The sequence below is a fragment of the Triticum dicoccoides genome, chromosome 7B (genome assembly GCF_002162155.2).
Source record: "Triticum dicoccoides isolate Atlit2015 ecotype Zavitan chromosome 7B, WEW_v2.0, whole genome shotgun sequence".
NCBI classification, from domain to species: Eukaryota; Viridiplantae; Streptophyta; class Magnoliopsida; order Poales; family Poaceae; genus Triticum; species Triticum dicoccoides.
In genome coordinates this window covers 448,291,332-448,308,596 of record NC_041393.1, presented here as the reverse complement: position 1 = coordinate 448,308,596, position 17,265 = coordinate 448,291,332, and the positions used below count along the sequence as shown (strand labels likewise).

The following is a 17,265-nucleotide window of genomic DNA, read 5'->3' as shown; positions in this document are numbered from 1 at the left end:
TGACTAAGAAAGAACACATAGGTCCGCTAGCGGCACATGTTAAAGTAGAGGCTTTTACAGCCCCCAAGTCTGGCCTGGGGACCAAAATCAAACTACTAGGCGTGAAACTAGACTTGGCATAGAAAGATCAAAAGGGAACGAAGGCAAAAGATCTTTATTCAACGCACATATAATGTTTGATCGAACCAAACAAAAAAATTAAAACTGAAGAAGTGTAAGAATGAAAGCGACTTTGCTGGTTTTATGCTCCAGGCGTTAGTGCCTAGTCCGGGACCGTGGAGGGACAAGGTCCCAGCTCCAAGTCAGTTCCGTATGGCGATGCCGTCTCGATAAAGCGACGACGCGTTGATGTTGGCGCAGGTCAGAATATGTGAAGCAAGTCGACGTGGCGAGGTGGAACTTTCGGAGAAGGTCGATGTGATGACACCGGAGCCCCAGATCCAGCCGACGTGACGGAGCACGCCGGCGTGGCAGAGCCAGGAGGTTGGCTCAATGAGGTGATGGCGCAGTGATGCTTGGCCAGAATCCGCGAGGCGATAATGTCGGAGCCTCCAGGCCAGGCAACGTGACAAAGCAAGTCGGGTGGCGGGCGAGGAGGTGAACCCAACAAGGTGATGATGTGGTGTTGTCGGTATTGGTCCAAACAAGTGATAGCGCGACGACGCAGGCACACGTCGAAATCCATGAGGCAACGATGTTGGCATGGTGATGTGAATTCCAAGCCGGCCAGCCGAGGTGATGATGCAACGTGGTTGACATTAGCTTGACGAAGTGACAGTGCAGAGATGTTGTTTTTCAAAAAATGTTCAGATGTCAAAAAATGTTCTGTTTTAATTTTTTTTCACAAGTTAAAAATATGTTCACGTTTCCGAAAAATGTTTGGGAATTTTAAAACATGTTCGTGTCTTTAAAATATTGTTTGGAATTTCAAAATTTCGTTTCATTATCAAATTTTGTTCACAAATAAAAAATAATCTCATTTTTTTAAAAACATTCAAGAATTTCAAAAGATGTTTGTGTTTTGAAAACTTCTCCATGTTTCTTAAAAAAAGTTGAAGTTTTGAAAATGTTCTCTTTTTTTTAAAGCTGATTTTATCTTTTTTCATAAAAAATGGAATCGATGTTACTTCAAGAAAACGAACGATTTTTTTAGGAAAACCGCTGGTACAGCAAGCGCAAACCGCTACAGTGAATCGGTGCTACAGAACGGACCCCGTTGGTACAGTCCTTTGTAAATGGGCCGGCCCAGCCGTTGGTGCGTTGGGGCTCTGTTGGGACGCTGAGAGCGTCATATAGGGCCTCCCCCCTTGCCACCCTCACAAAATCTCGCGCTGTTTTCCCGTTCACCTACCATCCCGTCCCCTTGCCCTTTCCGCTTCCCGCCTCCCCCAACCGCATAGAATGGCCGGCTCCGGCGGCTCTCCCGACGCCGACGATCCCAATTGCGGCGGAGATGGGGCTGAGCCCTGCAGCACTCCTCAAGAATCCGACGACCGCTACTCCGCGCCCGCCTCCCCTCTCAGTACTCGCCCGTCCGGTCAGCCCCCGGGGACTTCGGTCGTCGCCAACGAGGGCTCCACCTCGTCCTCTGCCTGGGGATCTGATGACGACGACGAGCCCGCAGACAGATACAAGAACCCGGCCTCCGCTTCCTTCCTCTTGGGACCGTCGAGCAGCACCATGGGAGCGTCATCCTCCTCGTCCTCCTTCTCCTCGGACAGCTGGATCGGCAGCGACCGTACTTGCGGCGGCGCCTCGACCTCCAGCTCTCTGGACGCCTCCAACTACAGGGATCTCTACAGGGATCCACCCTCTGAGTGGATGTATAATCAGGTATTGCAAGAAATCCAATGCGTTCTTGATTTGGGAATTTGCAAGAAACCTAGTACGTTCTCGATTTGGGAATCATTTCTGTGGATGTTTTGACCAAGAAAGATTGATCTTGGACTTGTGTGTTTGAATCTTTGATTATGGTTGCAATTTTAACAGTGCACAGGCTTGGAAAGATTCACGAATGTAGGTTCTTGTAGGTTGTAGGTGTCCATGCTTAGAAAGATTCGTCAATTTCGATTTTCTGCATCGCCTTATACTTGTCTAATACCCTGCAAATATACAACCTACTGTCTCTTAGATAACAAAAAGAAATGTGAGAGTTGAAAGCAAATATTATGCTTTCCCTACTTTCTTGCTAACTCTGTTGGGGATGCCAATGATTTACATGGTCGGTCTTCTGCAAGGCTTGTAAAATCATAGCACTGTTAAAGTCCTATATGATTGCCTCTTTCAGACGTAAGCTGGAAAATAAATTAAAATTTACTCCCTCCATCCCAAATATAATATCGTTTTCCAAGCTATATTGTGGGACGGAGGGAGTAAATCTTGCTTCTGCACCTCATTATATTCCATATTGAAATTTCCAACGAAAAAAATTCCATATTGAAATTTGCGTGCTTCTGTGTGTGGAGTTGTGTTATCCATGAAAAGTTTTGGCTTTGCTCGAGCAAACCCATGACTTCTATCTCTGCATCCTTTTTCTTGGAAGTGTACATAGCCCGGGTCGTCTTTAGAGTGTAGCAGTTGTACTAATGCTAAATGGCATTTGTTCATAGTCACTTCTTTTATGAATTTCACATTTAGCAGTCCATGTTATTGGCTTTATATGAATTTTAGCATTATAAATTAGCCAAGTGTAGAAAAATAGAATATTGGCATAGATAGGCAGCAGCAGAAACATGAATAGTCTGCACCTTTTTCTTTTCAAAAAGGGGGCAATTCCCCGGCCCCATGAAAATGTTGTACCTGTGAAGGTTTCTTAGACTCGCTAGCTGAGAATTTTGTTTGTCACAAATCTTGCTAATTTAGATGTCAGATATTTATTATCCAAAAAAATTATACCATATGAATAATATGAATTGTACAACCAATTTCTTTGTTAAATATTACATGTCTTTCCCAGTTATGCAATGGCTACTTATTTTTTGTTGCATTTTTACAAAGCCGATGTTTACAGTCGATTCTTAGGTCACCAGCACGAAATCTGAATCAATAACAGATACTGTTATAAGATAAGCTACTCTACAATGGTTTGTTTACTTTCTTGGTGAACCCTCTTCTATGCTTGAAATACTTAGTGCTCTTGAAGTCCCATATGTTTGGCTCTTTCAGTTTCAGGTATAAGGTGAATTTTTTTGTTGGCTGTATAAAATTCACCATCTCGTAGATGTCTAAACAAAATGTGAGTCCACACCAGATATTATAAGTTCAGCTACGCTTGGTGGTTTCTGTAATTTCTTGCTTAGTCCATTGGGGATGTCAATGGTGCCTCTTCATTTACATGACCAGTCTTCTTTGCTTCAACTTCAAGGCTTGTAAAATCTTAGGGCTGTTAAAGTCCCACATGATCGCCTCTTTCAGGCATAAGGTGGAAAAAAATTAAAAAAATTGTCTTGCTTCTGCACCCCAGTATATTCCATATTGAAATGTGTGTACTTCTATCTGTCGAGTTGTGTGTTATTAATGAATAGTTTCGCTTTGCTCAAACATAAGTTTGTAGCACACCAATATTTACAGTTCTTCGCTTTCTGAAGTTTCCGCTTTTCTTATAAAAGTGTTGGGTCTCCTACAGCCAAGGCCGCAAATGTAAACAGTGACTACAATCCAACTCAGATTGAAACTAGGCATCCTGCAAACTGTACACAATTCTTCTGTAAATAAAACAAAAGTTTACGTTTGTTTTGTTTTCAGATTCTGGAAGCTCCTTTCTGGAGTCACGAGGCATCTGATGCTGTGAAGGCTTCTTGGAGAGACGAGTACGAGGCTTGTGATGATGTAAGGGTTGCTTTTCAAATGCTTAGTTTAATTTACTATGCTTCAACATTCCTTTCTTAACCTCTCTGCACCTTCAGTTTTCTATGGTTTTGCAGACATCACAAAATGGCTGCAAAAAAATTCTTCAAAAGGTTAACTTTAATAGGATATTCTCTGATTTTATCATTGAGGCTAGAGATTTCAATTTGGTAAATAACATTTGTTTTACTAATTGAAATCTTGTTTCGGTGCAGGAACCTTTATCATCTCTACCGCATGAGTTTGAAAATGAAATTATGAAAGATAAGGCAAAAGTAATATGACTTGTGAGCTGTTATATTTCTACTTGATTTGTGTCCTCACTTGTTTGTTATATATTCTCATCTATTGTGTGCGATTCTGCAGAAACTTTCGGCTAATTACTCTGAATATCGGAAAGTACCTGGAGACGGGAGTTGCTTTTACAGATCGTTCATATACTCATACCTGGTACACTAGTATCTTGTTGCTAAATTTCTTCCAGTTCTGCACCTTAAAGTTCTTGGTGCTTGGTGATGCTTACATTTTGTCCTTTGGGTCTGTAGGAGCAGCTTGTGAAAGTATCTCACGAGGAGGAGCTACGTTTACTTGGTGCACTTGAACCTATGTGGGAGAAATTCCAAAGGCTTCATTTGCCTGGTTCATATTCAGATCTCCATGATGTAAGGCTTCCTGCATTGTTTCATCCACCAATTTTTTAGTTTTGAACCGCCAAGTGCACTTAAGTTATATATTAATAATATTGTAATTCGTCCAGGCTTTTGCGGGCTTCATACTGGAATGTATGGAACAAAAACAAAAACTGTCAGTAAGGTGGGTTTGCATTAACATTTTCGCAAGAATAAACTGTGTTGCGTACTTATGTTATAAATTTTGTTGCAGTGGCTATCAAGAGTGGCTTTTCCAGGAGAGTCAAAATGAGCAGAAGTTTGCGAACAGTGAGAATATACAACAATTTTCTTAGTTATCTTGCCAACTTACTCTAATTTTCTGACTCCAACTATTTTTGTTTTGTGTTTAGTACTTTTGTATCTTCGACTTGTGACAGCTATTGAGATATGCACTGAGGTTGAAACTTTTAAGCCATACATAACCGAACTTGGTCAAGGAATGCCTGATGCAATAGGGGTGAGTATTTCCTTTAGATGGTGCAGTAATCTTCTATGCATAATTGAGTGTCATATGTACATTAGAAGCAAAGGTATTGCCTTTCTTGTCTGCTAGTTATGATCTGTCTGTGTGATGGAACTGCATAGTTGGAGCAAAATTTCATCATAATACTTGTACCAGCAACTGGAACTGTATGTCAAAAAAATGATGTGAAGTCCTCACTGTCAGACGCCTTATGTGTTTTTGAATTGCAGTACTGCCTGGAGGAGGTTCTCTCAGTGAAGAAAGATGCACAACAAGTGAATCTCACTGTGCTCACCAATGTCCTACAGGTGCCACTCCGAGTTGTTAACATTGACGTTTCACTGATTGAGGAGCCTAACATCCACATCATCTACGAGTCACCAGATTCCTCGGTTCCTACTGTGACACTACTGTATAGACCAGGGCATTATGATATCATCTACGAGAAGTCATAGCTGTAGATTGTAGTAACAGATATCATATGACATGTCGCGGGAGAGTTGCTGGCCGCGTTGCGATATACTCTATCTAACATATAAAGCCTCCTGCACTACCCGCTGTTTCAGCGCCATCGCAGCTTCAAAATCATCCTGTGCGCACGATTGACCTCGCTGGCAGCCGTAACAGTAATTATCGTCGACCTGGTAAACATCCCACCGCTTGTTATTCTGTACGCCGCGTGATTGGACCAGGAGCAGATGACGACTAGGCCAGGCTTGTGCGCGGGCCAGCCTAGCAGCGATATGGTGTGTGCGTCTCTGTGTTCGGGTGAAAGCAGGAGCGATCGATCGTGGGTTGCCACTTGCCAGGGCATCCATCGTGGGTGGACTGAGCCGAGCCCTAGAAAATATCCGGGCTGGCTCCTCTCCTTCCTCTCTCCCTCCGCGCCGCCTCCTCTCCTCTTCGTGCGCGGCGGCGTCTCGTCATCCCCAGCCCCCACCTCCCCAACCCCTTGCTCCCGCACGAACCCTATCAGAGAGAGAAGATGAGAGGGAGAGAGAAGGAAGGAGAGGAGAGGCGGGAGAAAGAGAGAGGAAAGAGGAGAGGGAGGTGTGGCAGCTGACAGGAGAGGGTCACCGGCCAGCGTCGGCCTGCGCTGGCGAGGTCGGGCACGACCTGGCGGTTGGCGGCGGCTCGACCCGTTTCTAAATCAGGAGCTGCGAGGAGGCCGGGGCTGGGGCGCGATGCATGGGAGGCTCCACCCCGCCTCCATCTCTACGCGTGCAGCGGCGACCCCGGAGGAGCTCGAGCCACATCCGTGGTCCACGTCGCCGTCGTCGGCAGGAGGAGCGTGGGTCGCAGAGATGGCCGGCTCAGTCCGGCTTTCGCGCTGCCGTCCATCCACCCAAGACACCAGTCCCCGCGTCCTCGCGTACATCCTCTCTCGCTGTCACACACACTCTCTCTTCCGTCCTCTCACGCACGTCCTCGTGGCCGGATATTTGGTAATTTCTTTTCTGAGCATAAATAGATATTGTGCCCCCACCTGTTTGTTGTTTTGCCCAGCTGAAAGGTGGATCAAATATGAAATACGTGAACGTTCCATAGTGTGAAAAGCAAGCCATGGTCTTGTTAAAGTTCCGTTGAATTTCTGTGATACCTAAGAAGTATTAATGCTCATATTTTTGCAATTTGCTCTCCACAACTTTCAGTCACTGGTTCTTGAGGAAAGCAGGTAATGCATTTTGTTTGTGTCAACTATACTGAATCTGCAAAGCCTTTTTTATCTTCAGAGAAATTCACACTCTGCATTAGTTGCAAAAGATGCTGATTTTGATCTTAACAATTGCAGGGAACTATGAGACTTGCACAGTTTGGGCAGCGTCAGCACAACAGGCAGAGTTTCTGTTCAAGTAGTAGCAGACCAGCAAAGCGCGGACGAGGAGATCCAGGTCATGGGCCATCCCCATTTAGGTAAGCCTGTCTTTCATGTGCGGTTTTGTTTGATGATTTTTTTGAGGGCTTCTTTGATGAATTACTCATATGTGAGAACATTGTAGGCCATGCACACATCGAGTGAACAGATTCAGTTTTCTTTTTTTATCGCTTAGTAGTGCTCATTGAATCTTCAGGTATGAATATCGTTGCAATTAGCAAGCAACCCTAATGGCAGAAGCTAGCTACATGCCTAGATTGATGCGTTCCGGTACTATTCTATGCAGATTCTGCACTACTAATTGTTTTTCCGTTGTTAGCCGTATTCAATCAATACGGTTTGGTGTACTATTTTTAGCTCCATAGATGTGAGCACGCCTCTTCATTGTTCTTAGAATGTTCAGAAGCGGTGCTCCCTTTAGCCCTCTTCACTGCTTAGCACCAGTTTTCGCTAGAGTAACTTCTTTTTTCCAATCACGAGTTTGCATGTTAGCATGATGTGCTTAATAAGACAGTCCTACACAAGCTCGATGTCTGTTAGATAAATTTTCTTGATGCAGTGGCATGCACTTTAGTGACCTATAATTTTAAGTTCCTAACTATGCTACAAATTTTACCTTTCCTGTTAAAGGTCTGCCACAGAATCAAGTTGTATTTGTGTTCATTGGTGTGGATTTACAACTGTTAGTTCCTAAACTCCTAACTCTGCAATTTATTTGGTCCCTCCATTTTTGTTCAGATCTATGTCAATTATAAGCTCCACAAGAAAATAGCAAACTTTTGTATCGACCGGGCGCATCAGTGACTTGACGGGGATAGCAAGACACATAGAAGAATATAAAGCATCAAGGTAGCAACTCGTTGGTTTTTGCTCCCAGCTGATGCATACTACTTTGCTTGCAGCCATCGTCAACCATTGTTGCTGGTATCGTCACTTTTTTAGAACCAAAGAAATATTGCTTTTCAACTCAGATGTGTGTTAGGTGATGTTGCATGCCATTTTTGTTCATCGGCCTGACATGATTTGGATTGGTGCAGAGGTAGGTTTCATCACCTTATGGCATATATATAATTTCAGCTTCATTTGTGCACACCATTAACTTGATGAAATTATCAAATTTCTCATTTTCTTGGTTGTAGGTCGGTGTGAATGAAAAGCTAGCTTCTGAAGACGCAGTCGATTATTATTGCCTATTTTTCTATTGAAAGGTGTTGCTTCTTTTATCTTGACAGGTACATGTGTGTATTATGGATACTTTTACTGTGATGTTTCTTCTTTGTCACGGAGGCTTTGAAATTGTTGTACATATTAGTCTTTTCGCATTTCATTTCATTTTACTATTTAATTTTTTGTTGAAAGAAGAGTTCGTTCAACCATGAACATGCATGATTATATAATTACATGCTTGCACCTCAACGACAGTCGACGTCTGCTGGACCTGCCAGTTCTCAGGTGGAAGGTGGTGACCAGCAGCGCGCACGTGGACAATGATTGGGATGGTGCTATTACCCGTGCACAGGTACCAACTTCTGCACCATCTTTTTCTCCCTAAACTCCCTTGCCTCCCCACTCTTGCTTTGGGTTTGTTATTAATTTTGTTGTTTGAAGAGAGAACGAAAGCATCATTGAAATTGCAGACCCAGGTTACTCACTTCTAAACCATCTCTTTATTCATGGATAAAATATACCTTCAGAAACAACAGATTCCTACAAAATCAGGTGGTGGTTGGTTTTAAAGAATAGCAATGAACAAAATGATCATGGACTGATTTTATTTTTATTCTCTATGGTTACTGGTTATCTTCATTGCGGAATATTGATTGCCATTTGTAATAGTTTAACGAACTAATCTTGTTGCTTGCTAACTTTTGTAGGACTGCCTAATGTCTATTCTGGGAACGGTTATTTCCCTGCTCTTGCAGACAAATCACCTGATTTGAACTGTGTACGAGATAAAGTTATGCAAGGTATTCACATTGAGAAAGCTATGGTATTTGCATATTTACCATAGACAATATAGGTAGAATAGTGTTTGGAATGATAACTGTGACTTACTTGGTCTTTCCAGCTTCTGCGTGCTCGGAGTCCCCACTCTCATGTTGTTGGAGCAGTGACATACATGTGGCGGCTATCCTCAATAGGGAGTAGCAAGTTGGAGGCCAAAGAAGAAAATTTGTTCAATTCTGAAACTAAATTTAGTGAAGGAGGCCGAAGTTCATTACAACGCCAATATGGATCCATCCTATTGCGTTGGGTGAAGGTCTAGATGCAATAAAAATTGCACGTAGCAAACATGTGCTTCCTCTATATCTGTACAATCAGAGTTCTCGCTTTTCTTTGTGTGATCTTTGTTTATCCTTTTTGTTGTGTTTATGTTGCCTACATTCAGTCGACTTCAAGTTAACCTGTCCATTTATTTTTATTCAGATAGTTCAGATGTCTAACGTTTATAGCATACACATCAGTCTAGGGTTAACAATAGTAGAATAAATCTTTCCATATATCATGATTCATATGTGAGTCTCCCTGTCTGAGTATAACCATGAGTTGACATGCTATTATTAACAAGAAGATATAAATCAATTTTGTTGTTTCATCGTTGAAAGATCATTAGTAATTTATCAGAGTCTATTCTGTCGTTTCATGATTTTAACATAAAGTTAGTAGTTTGCCAGTTCTTAAATTCTACCGAGGGACACCCATCTACTTAATAAGAGTATCTTGACACTCCACATTATCTGAAAGGAAAAGCTTATCAGCTGTTAATTTGCTTAATTTATCTTATGCAAGTCAGGGCTTACTTATTTATGACAATTATAAAAAACAATTTTCTTACATGTAGTAACAATAACCTTACTCTTTTATCACCATTCAATGTGTGGCCTCACACTGCAGATGCAAGATTCCGGTGTTCTGAAGTCATGGGATGCAACGCTATGCAATCTCTTAACAGTATATTGCACCCAGTTAGCAAGTAAGTTCTTTCTCTTTCTTTTTTATTTCCTGTTTGCATTCAGAATCATTATGTCTAGGCATATGAACCTACATTTTTCTAATGTGTGCTTCTCAAGAATGATCTACATTCGGAACAAACTCTTGGAGACAGTAGATAAATGCAAATGTCCCCCAGCACCAGAGGCGATCCTTTCTATGGAGAAACACCATATACGTACATAATTTTGTGCCTGGATTCTGGAAACGACCAAGGATAAGCAACTCAAGTGAAAGACTGCCTTGGTCAGTCCTGCCATGTTATTCTTCTCAAACATGCTAAAGAAAGATTCGTACGATTGATAGCCGACTAACTTATATAACATGCACACATTACTCTGTTTTTATAATGAGTGTATGTGGATGCATACAAATACTTTAGTAGCAATTTCTATTCTCTATTTCTTTAGTGAGTATATGAGGATGTGTAACAATTCTCTGCTTTTCACGGATCTATGTTGAAGCATGGAAAATGTATATGGTGTGTTCCATTTCTGCTCATCCTGATTTAACCAAACCAACCCCATGCGTATGAGGTTGTTGTGCCTGTCATATTTGGACATGTCCTTATTTGTACTAAATCACTAAACTAAACTTTATAAATAAAATAGCCTCCTCCTCCTTTCCAACAACTGATTTATTATTAGAGCAAGCAACGACGTGTTATCATGCTTGCTTTCTTATGAGCAGTACTTTAGTTTAGATTGACATATACTCTTAGGTATATAGCATCTTTGCCTACCTCTTGCCTATTTCGCATAGATAGATGGTTTGCATTGGACAGGGATTAGATAAGGCCTATGAGTCCTAAGTAAGCGTGATAAGCAAGCAGTACACTTCTATTTACTATTAAGCGGCAACTGAATTTTTGATAATGGCGTTTCAGGGATGATACAATCAATCCAACTGTTACCTTTAGGATGCTTTTTGGATGGACTAATCTGAAGATGCTGGCTAGCTTACACCGCCATCATACAGTCTAGAAGTACAGGGAAAATAAAGGTGCAATGAGCCCAATATATTTTACTTTTTGGCAAAGTTTTGGTGCTTGCCCAAGAAAGTAACACCTATTAAACCTACTAATCCTTTTTCCCAGGCAATTCGCCATCTGGAGAAATACCAACTAATACATTTTTGTACTTTCTTTGTTGCAGAGGTAAAAATACTACTGCTTTTTGAAAGCTTTTTTGTTGCATGTTCCCCTTTCTTAATCTTCTATTTGTTCAAATGTACATACCTGAGCTTATAATCATTATTACACAATGAATCTCACCATTCTATTGTTTTCCTGAAAATTTATACTCACGTAGTTCTATTTTCTTATTAGTGATCTTCTGTTTGGCCTTCATTTGGTGTGCATATAGCATGGGATATTATAGGCATATTTTTTCTCTCTATTTGTTCATGCACTAATGCATAAATCTTTTGGTTATGCTCTTATTATTTAGTCTAGAGCTATGCAATAACAAACATGGCTTTAGTGTTCTGGTGAATCCCATATAGAGTGAAGAACCCTTGGCATCTTATCTAAATTCTTTAATCCTATTATGCATGCCCAGATTAAAGGTATAAATACCTTATATCAGTATCTTATTTAGCCTCTTCTGACTATTGACTGTTTGAACTGTTGTAGTAGGACTCAAGCTTTCAAAGTTATTAGGCATGTGGACATGTTTTTGTTTTAGTTTGTACAGTTTTGTGTTCTTTTGGCTTCAGGTTGCTCTTGTAGAGAAAACATAGTAAACTCAGATGATTGGATTAGAAAATACTCTTCAGCATCTGAAACATCTAAAGGCGGTCACTCAACTAAGTATCTTATACAATATACCCAGCTGGATGATTGGAGTAGTACCAGCCGCTATGTATCACTTAGATGATTAGTGCTCCTGCGTTGAACCACTCAGCTAAGTATCAACACTGCCCTCGAGACTTGGCTATTAGCATAGTAGCAGCGAGCTCACAAAAAATCTACAGATTCATCAAACACCAAGGAGATAGTTCTTACCTGAGCGGCAATAGCGGCTACCATAGTCTTCCTGGAGCATCCCTTCCCATGAAAAGTTACCAGCTTCAGGGAGTGCCAGCACAGCCAAATCACCGGTACAAGCAACAACGGCACCATTTGCCGGTTCTGTGGCTCCAAGCTACAGCAGTAGCTGCCGGGCCACCAAGAAGCAGATGGAGCCGCAACACCTGTGAGCTGCAGCATGAGCCGCTCTGCGGCCAAGCTGCGGCGTCAGCCGCCAAGATGGAGCCCAAAGTGTCGCCGTCCGCCTCCACCAGGTGCTTTCTCACTTAGGTACGAGTAGAATGGGGAAAGGAACGGGATGAGGACGATGAACTGGTGGTGGATGGAACAAGACCAACAGTCGACCACGTGGTGACCTGTTGTGTTACATGTGTCCATAGTGTGGGGTTCTTTGTCCCAATGGCACAGTTGTAATTTTGTTTTTCTTGCTAATTTGTACTGCATGTACTGTCATGATCTACACCGTTTCATGCAATCTACTCCTACTTATCTTAAACTTCCATTTAGCTTGTATCATATAATAATAGAATATAAGTATCTATTAGGTTAATTTTAAGTCAGTCGACTGAATTTGTGAATGGGTCAGTCACTTCTTTTACCCTATAGTACGTGTGGTGTGGTGTGTCCTGTGCGTGTGCGCGCGAGGTAGCTAGCTTCAGCTGGCCGTAGCGCGTGAGCTAGCTAGCTCCAGCTGCGTCCATGCGTGAGCTAGCTCCGCGTCGCATGTGAGCTTGCTAGCTCTGGCTTTGTCAGTGCGTGAGCTGGCTGGCCATGGTTAGTGGCATGATATTGCATTGCACAAAAGAAAACAATATGTAAAAACACATAAACCAAATAATGATGGAAAATAGATATATTTTTAAAAAGGAGGAAAGCCCCGGACCTCAGCATCAAAATGACACATGCAGCCAATTTATTAACCAAAAGTATGTAAACAAAGTTTGAGGTCTAGAACTACTCACAAAAGGAGAACAAGAACAATACAGATAAAAAGATGTCACAACCGGCGGAAAAACAGGCTACAATGACTAAACACATAGCCTTCGTATTACACTTTCAAAACAAAAAAAACTAAAACAAAATCAAAATAATTAAATTTTCTAAGAAAGAATGAAACCCTTTAAGAAGAAAGAAAATGAAAATGAAAACACTTTCAAAACTTGCACACAATTTGCATTGATATTACACTTTTTGAAATATGCAAAGAATAAGCATATAATAGTGCATTTTTTGCATTCTACTATAATTTCCATAGTGTAACTGAAACAATGTATTTCCTTTAAGAAGAAACACAACAACAAAAACTTACGCATAACTTCGCACCGAAATTGCACTTTATCGTATTATGCAAAAACAATCATATAATCACTAAATTTTGGCACATATTGTATAGTATTTGTTTGTATAAAATTATACTCAGCCGAAAACCCACAAAAAACAATAATAAGCAATAAAGGAAAGGTATGGGAAAAATAAAAAAACCATAAAAACAGAGAACAGAAATAAAAAAGTGAAGCAAAAATACCCTTAAATAGAAACAAAATGATATAAACAACTAAAACAAAATAATGACAAAATTTGCACACAATTTGCACATAATTGTGCTTTGTTATAATATGCAAGATTAAACACATAATAGTGAAATTTTTCGCAAAAACAGAATTATCTAAAGAAAGAATGAATTAGTGACATTGTTATTTGATCCATGGTGTCTCTACTTCTCCAGATCAAAATAACGAATTACTGGTATCGGTATTACCGTTTAAGAAGAAAGAAAAGTAGAAAAAATGATAACATTTGCACACCGTTTGAATAGAAATTGCGCTTTTTTTTATAATATGCAAAAATAAGCACAAACAGTGATATTTCACAAATATCCTAAGTAGGAACGAATTAGAGGTATTGGTATTACCCTTGAAAATAAAGAAAATGAAATAAAAACTTAAAGAAAGTTAAAATAGTGAAGTTTTCTAAGAAACAATGAATTAGTGTCATGGTTTCCCATTAAAGAAGAAATGAACTGGAAATAATAAAACAAATAATGAAATATTTTGCAAACTACTTGCACAGAAGTTGCACATTTTTAGTGTACATATAATCATGAAAATTTGGCACATATTATATAGTATATTTTGTATACAATTACACTTAGCCAAAAACCCACAAAAAATAAAAATAACCAATAAAGGAAAGAAAATGTGGAAAAGAAAAACCCATAGAAACAGAAAACAGAAATAAATCAAAATAAATCCACAAAATAGAAATAAAACCAACTAACAAAGAAAGTCAAAAAACAAAAGCAAAAGCAATAAAAACAAAAAAGTATTAAAAATCGAGGGAGAGAGATGAGGGCTGGATTGCACAGTTAATGAGCTTCGGCCCAGAAAGAAATTGACTGACCCAATTAAGAGGTCAGTCAAAAAAAGAAAGAAGCCCACCCAACAGACAACACAGGTCAGGAAAAAAACACAGCACTAATCTTACATAAAAATCCAATGGCCACAAATTCGACTGACCCAAAAGTGAAAATTTTAGCTGACTGAAAAGTAGCTAAATTGTAATTTTAAATCAGTCACATATACATGGTTTGAATATTTGGCTCACTGTTGATTTTTGCGCCATGGGCACAACGGGTTGTCAATGCACTTTCAAGGACTGCGTCTGGTCGCCTACTCAATATAAGCAAGTTGTAAGAGCCCCTTGTTATATAACTTAGCATTAGTATATATGCCTACCAAAACTTCTATGTTTATCATCCTTTTGGATCTTATGTAATCCCCAAGACCATCTTGTGCATTTAACTTTATTTGCTACTTAGACTGTTGTGTGATATGTTTTTGAAACAACCACCATCTATCTATCCGTACTTATTTTCATATGTTTGATTTTGTGTTTATATATTTTAATGCACACTCTTTCAATGCTTGGCTTGCACTCGGTATTTGCGCCATGGGCGCAACGGATCATCTTACAGAAACCAGTATTCATTTATTCAAAGAGCATCGTTATTTCATATTTGTGAGATAACTAAAAAGGTTATTTATCTTTCTGCAAGACATTGGCCATCCTAAATGACTTAGTGCATCATTTCCAATCTAATGTACTTACTACATATAATATATGAGCTATTCATTTCGAACAACAATATATTAACACACACTCTTACACCGATTGGCTTACACTCGGCCTTTGCGCCATTGGCGCAACGGGTCATCTAGTACATGTAAATAACTCTTGTTGTGTACATCAGCTGCACATATGCACTATTACTGTTTTCCTTCCTTATGTATGTGTGGTGAAAAAATGTTACATCAGCTGCACATATGCACTATTACTGTTTTCCTTCCTTGTATATGTGTGGTGAAAAAATGTTACATCAGCTGCACATATGCATTGGTACTGGTGTACCACTGTTTTTTTCAATATTCTCTAAAAATATCACTAGCAAATGACCTCTTTCGAGAATGCCACTCAGTTCTCTAATATTCCCCAAAAAAACACTTACATTTGTTTTCAACTCATTGTGCTAGTCAACTCTGGACATGGATCCACTATCCATGGGTTGTTTATGGAAGTCTGATCCTTGTAGCAAACTAATTGCGGCGGTAATATGGTGGGTGTTTCTCTCCTCGTGTTGGAGATATCTCATCGGCACTGTTGACCTTGTCTCCTGTGTTGCGTACTAGTGAGGGTGAGCCCATCGCTGTGCCCGAGGCTCCAGTTCTGCAGATTATGCCCGACCTACAAGAGCTATGTCTGTGCCCTGTTTCGCCTTTGTCTGTGGAGCGCATGGAGGCGTATGTCATGTGAGCAACTGAAGGTGCCTGAGTCAGTGTCAGTGGTTCCTGTGGGCGATGTTGTCGTGCCGGTGGTTTCTGTGGCTGACGATGTTGAAGCGGTCTATATGTTGGCGCCTGACTCTTGGGAGCCCAGCCAGCAGCTCGCCTTTGTGGACCGCGGAGATTCCGACGTTGCGGTCACCCACTCGGAGGTGGCCGTTGGGAAGGTGGTGTCTGTGCGTGACAAGGTCGATGGGATCCTCTTCGAGTTAGAGGTTCAAGCGTTTGGAGGCGGCTTGTCCTGGATCCGGCAAGGTGATTGTGGAGGAGGCTCTCATCAAGAGCAAAAGTAAGAAGAGTGGTGGCGCAGGAAAGGCGTCTGCAGCTGCTTGATGTATGGTCATCAGTCTCTTCAGTTGTCCATATGACCTAACTTGTCTCTGTGGTCTTGGTGGTGCTCGTGGTCTCTGTTAGAATAAATCCGAGCCATACCGTCGATCATCCGAGGACCAAGCAATCACATGAGCACGACACCGAGATTTGTTAACGAGGTTCACCGATATGGCTACATCCCCGAGGCCTAACTATGGGCGCTCCTCCCGATGACACCGCTACAATACCGCACCCGGTCGCCCTGGACACCGGCACATGCCGCCGGCTTCCCCTGCGTTCCAGTGCTATTATGTTGGCATAGGTTACATCGTGTGTCTATTCCCGCTATATATAAGAGGCCTAGGATACAAGTGTCCTATTAGGACACGACTCCAGATCCTATCTAAACACAATACAACCACAAGTCCAACTGTAACCTACCTTGTACACTATATTCGACACAACTCTAACAGTCTCCGGCCGAGGTACTCTCGTTAGGGGTGTCTATGCGATGTAGCTGTGTGGAGGTTGGTGGTCGTTATGTGTTGGGTATGATTGTCGGGCTGATTGTGTGCTTATGGGGTTACATGTTATGTCACTAGTCCTCGCGTGGTAGGTTTGTATCGGTTTTCGCTCAATTTTCCATTAATTAACTGGGCAACTCTCTTCTCCGTAATTAATCGACGAGGCAAATCTTTTGCCTCCGTTTCGAAAAAAAATTGTGGCGGTAATTCTGCTTTGTTATCTTGCCGTTTAATCGTTGTTGAAACATATGTCGTAAATATGCTAAAATGCTGCTAAAACTTCTGCTGGAATGAGCAGCAAGTAGGTACAACATCATTTTTCATTGTACAGCTTATTACTCAAGAGTTAAGTTTGCTTGCCAATATTGATCAAAACATGGCATCAAATCGAGTTATGTCTCATGGTGTGAAAGGTTGAGGAAAATAAAATGTTCTCTTGACTCCGTTAGCTTCAGTCTGTCAATATATAGAGATACAATGAGATCGCAAAGGAGAAAAAAAGCGACAAACAGTAAACACTGTGACAATCTATTACTACTTGTGCATATATAGTATATATATATACTCATAACAGCTAATCATTCAAGAGTTCCCTGAAAAAAGACTAATCATTGAACATATCTCAACAAAAAACAGCTAATCGTTGAACATATTTTCGTCCCACGCGGTGCTCCGCCCTTCCCTGAGCCTCTTCAGATACACGGCCATAAACCT

The 17,265-nt window shown here is 40.9% G+C and overlaps 1 protein-coding gene and 2 long non-coding RNA genes across 5 annotated transcripts; all 3 read left to right on the top strand.

The window, feature by feature from the left end:
- Window positions 1-1,401: 1,401 nt before the first annotated feature.
- Window positions 1,402-5,435, top strand: LOC119338976 (OVARIAN TUMOR DOMAIN-containing deubiquitinating enzyme 1-like). Its single transcript, XM_037611171.1, has 10 exons — window positions 1,402-1,833; window positions 3,745-3,828; window positions 3,906-3,959; window positions 4,062-4,121; window positions 4,213-4,296; window positions 4,392-4,508; window positions 4,604-4,659; window positions 4,729-4,784; window positions 4,868-4,974; window positions 5,211-5,435. The coding sequence occupies exons 1-10, from the start codon at window positions 1,402-1,404 to the stop codon at window positions 5,433-5,435; spliced, it is 1,275 nt and encodes a 424-aa protein (XP_037467068.1).
- Window positions 5,436-6,145: 710 nt separating this feature from the next.
- Window positions 6,146-9,008, top strand: LOC119336243. 2 transcript variants are annotated; one of them, XR_005162319.1, is made up of 7 exons: window positions 6,146-6,655; window positions 6,773-6,894; window positions 7,595-7,895; window positions 7,996-8,088; window positions 8,279-8,375; window positions 8,731-8,823; window positions 8,925-9,008. It is a non-coding gene; the product is annotated as an uncharacterized LOC119336243 (long non-coding RNA). The 2 variants fall into 2 exon arrangements; XR_005162318.1 differs by having other exon boundaries at window positions 6,147-6,894.
- A 24-nt stretch (window positions 9,009-9,032) lies between these two features.
- Window positions 9,033-11,297, top strand: LOC119336242. Of its 2 annotated transcripts, XR_005162317.1 has the most exons (4): window positions 9,033-9,830; window positions 9,928-10,093; window positions 10,734-10,849; window positions 10,944-11,297. It is a non-coding gene; the product is annotated as an uncharacterized LOC119336242 (long non-coding RNA). The 2 variants fall into 2 exon arrangements; XR_005162316.1 differs by having other exon boundaries at window positions 10,734-11,297.
- The last annotated feature ends 5,968 nt before the right edge of the window (window positions 11,298-17,265 follow it).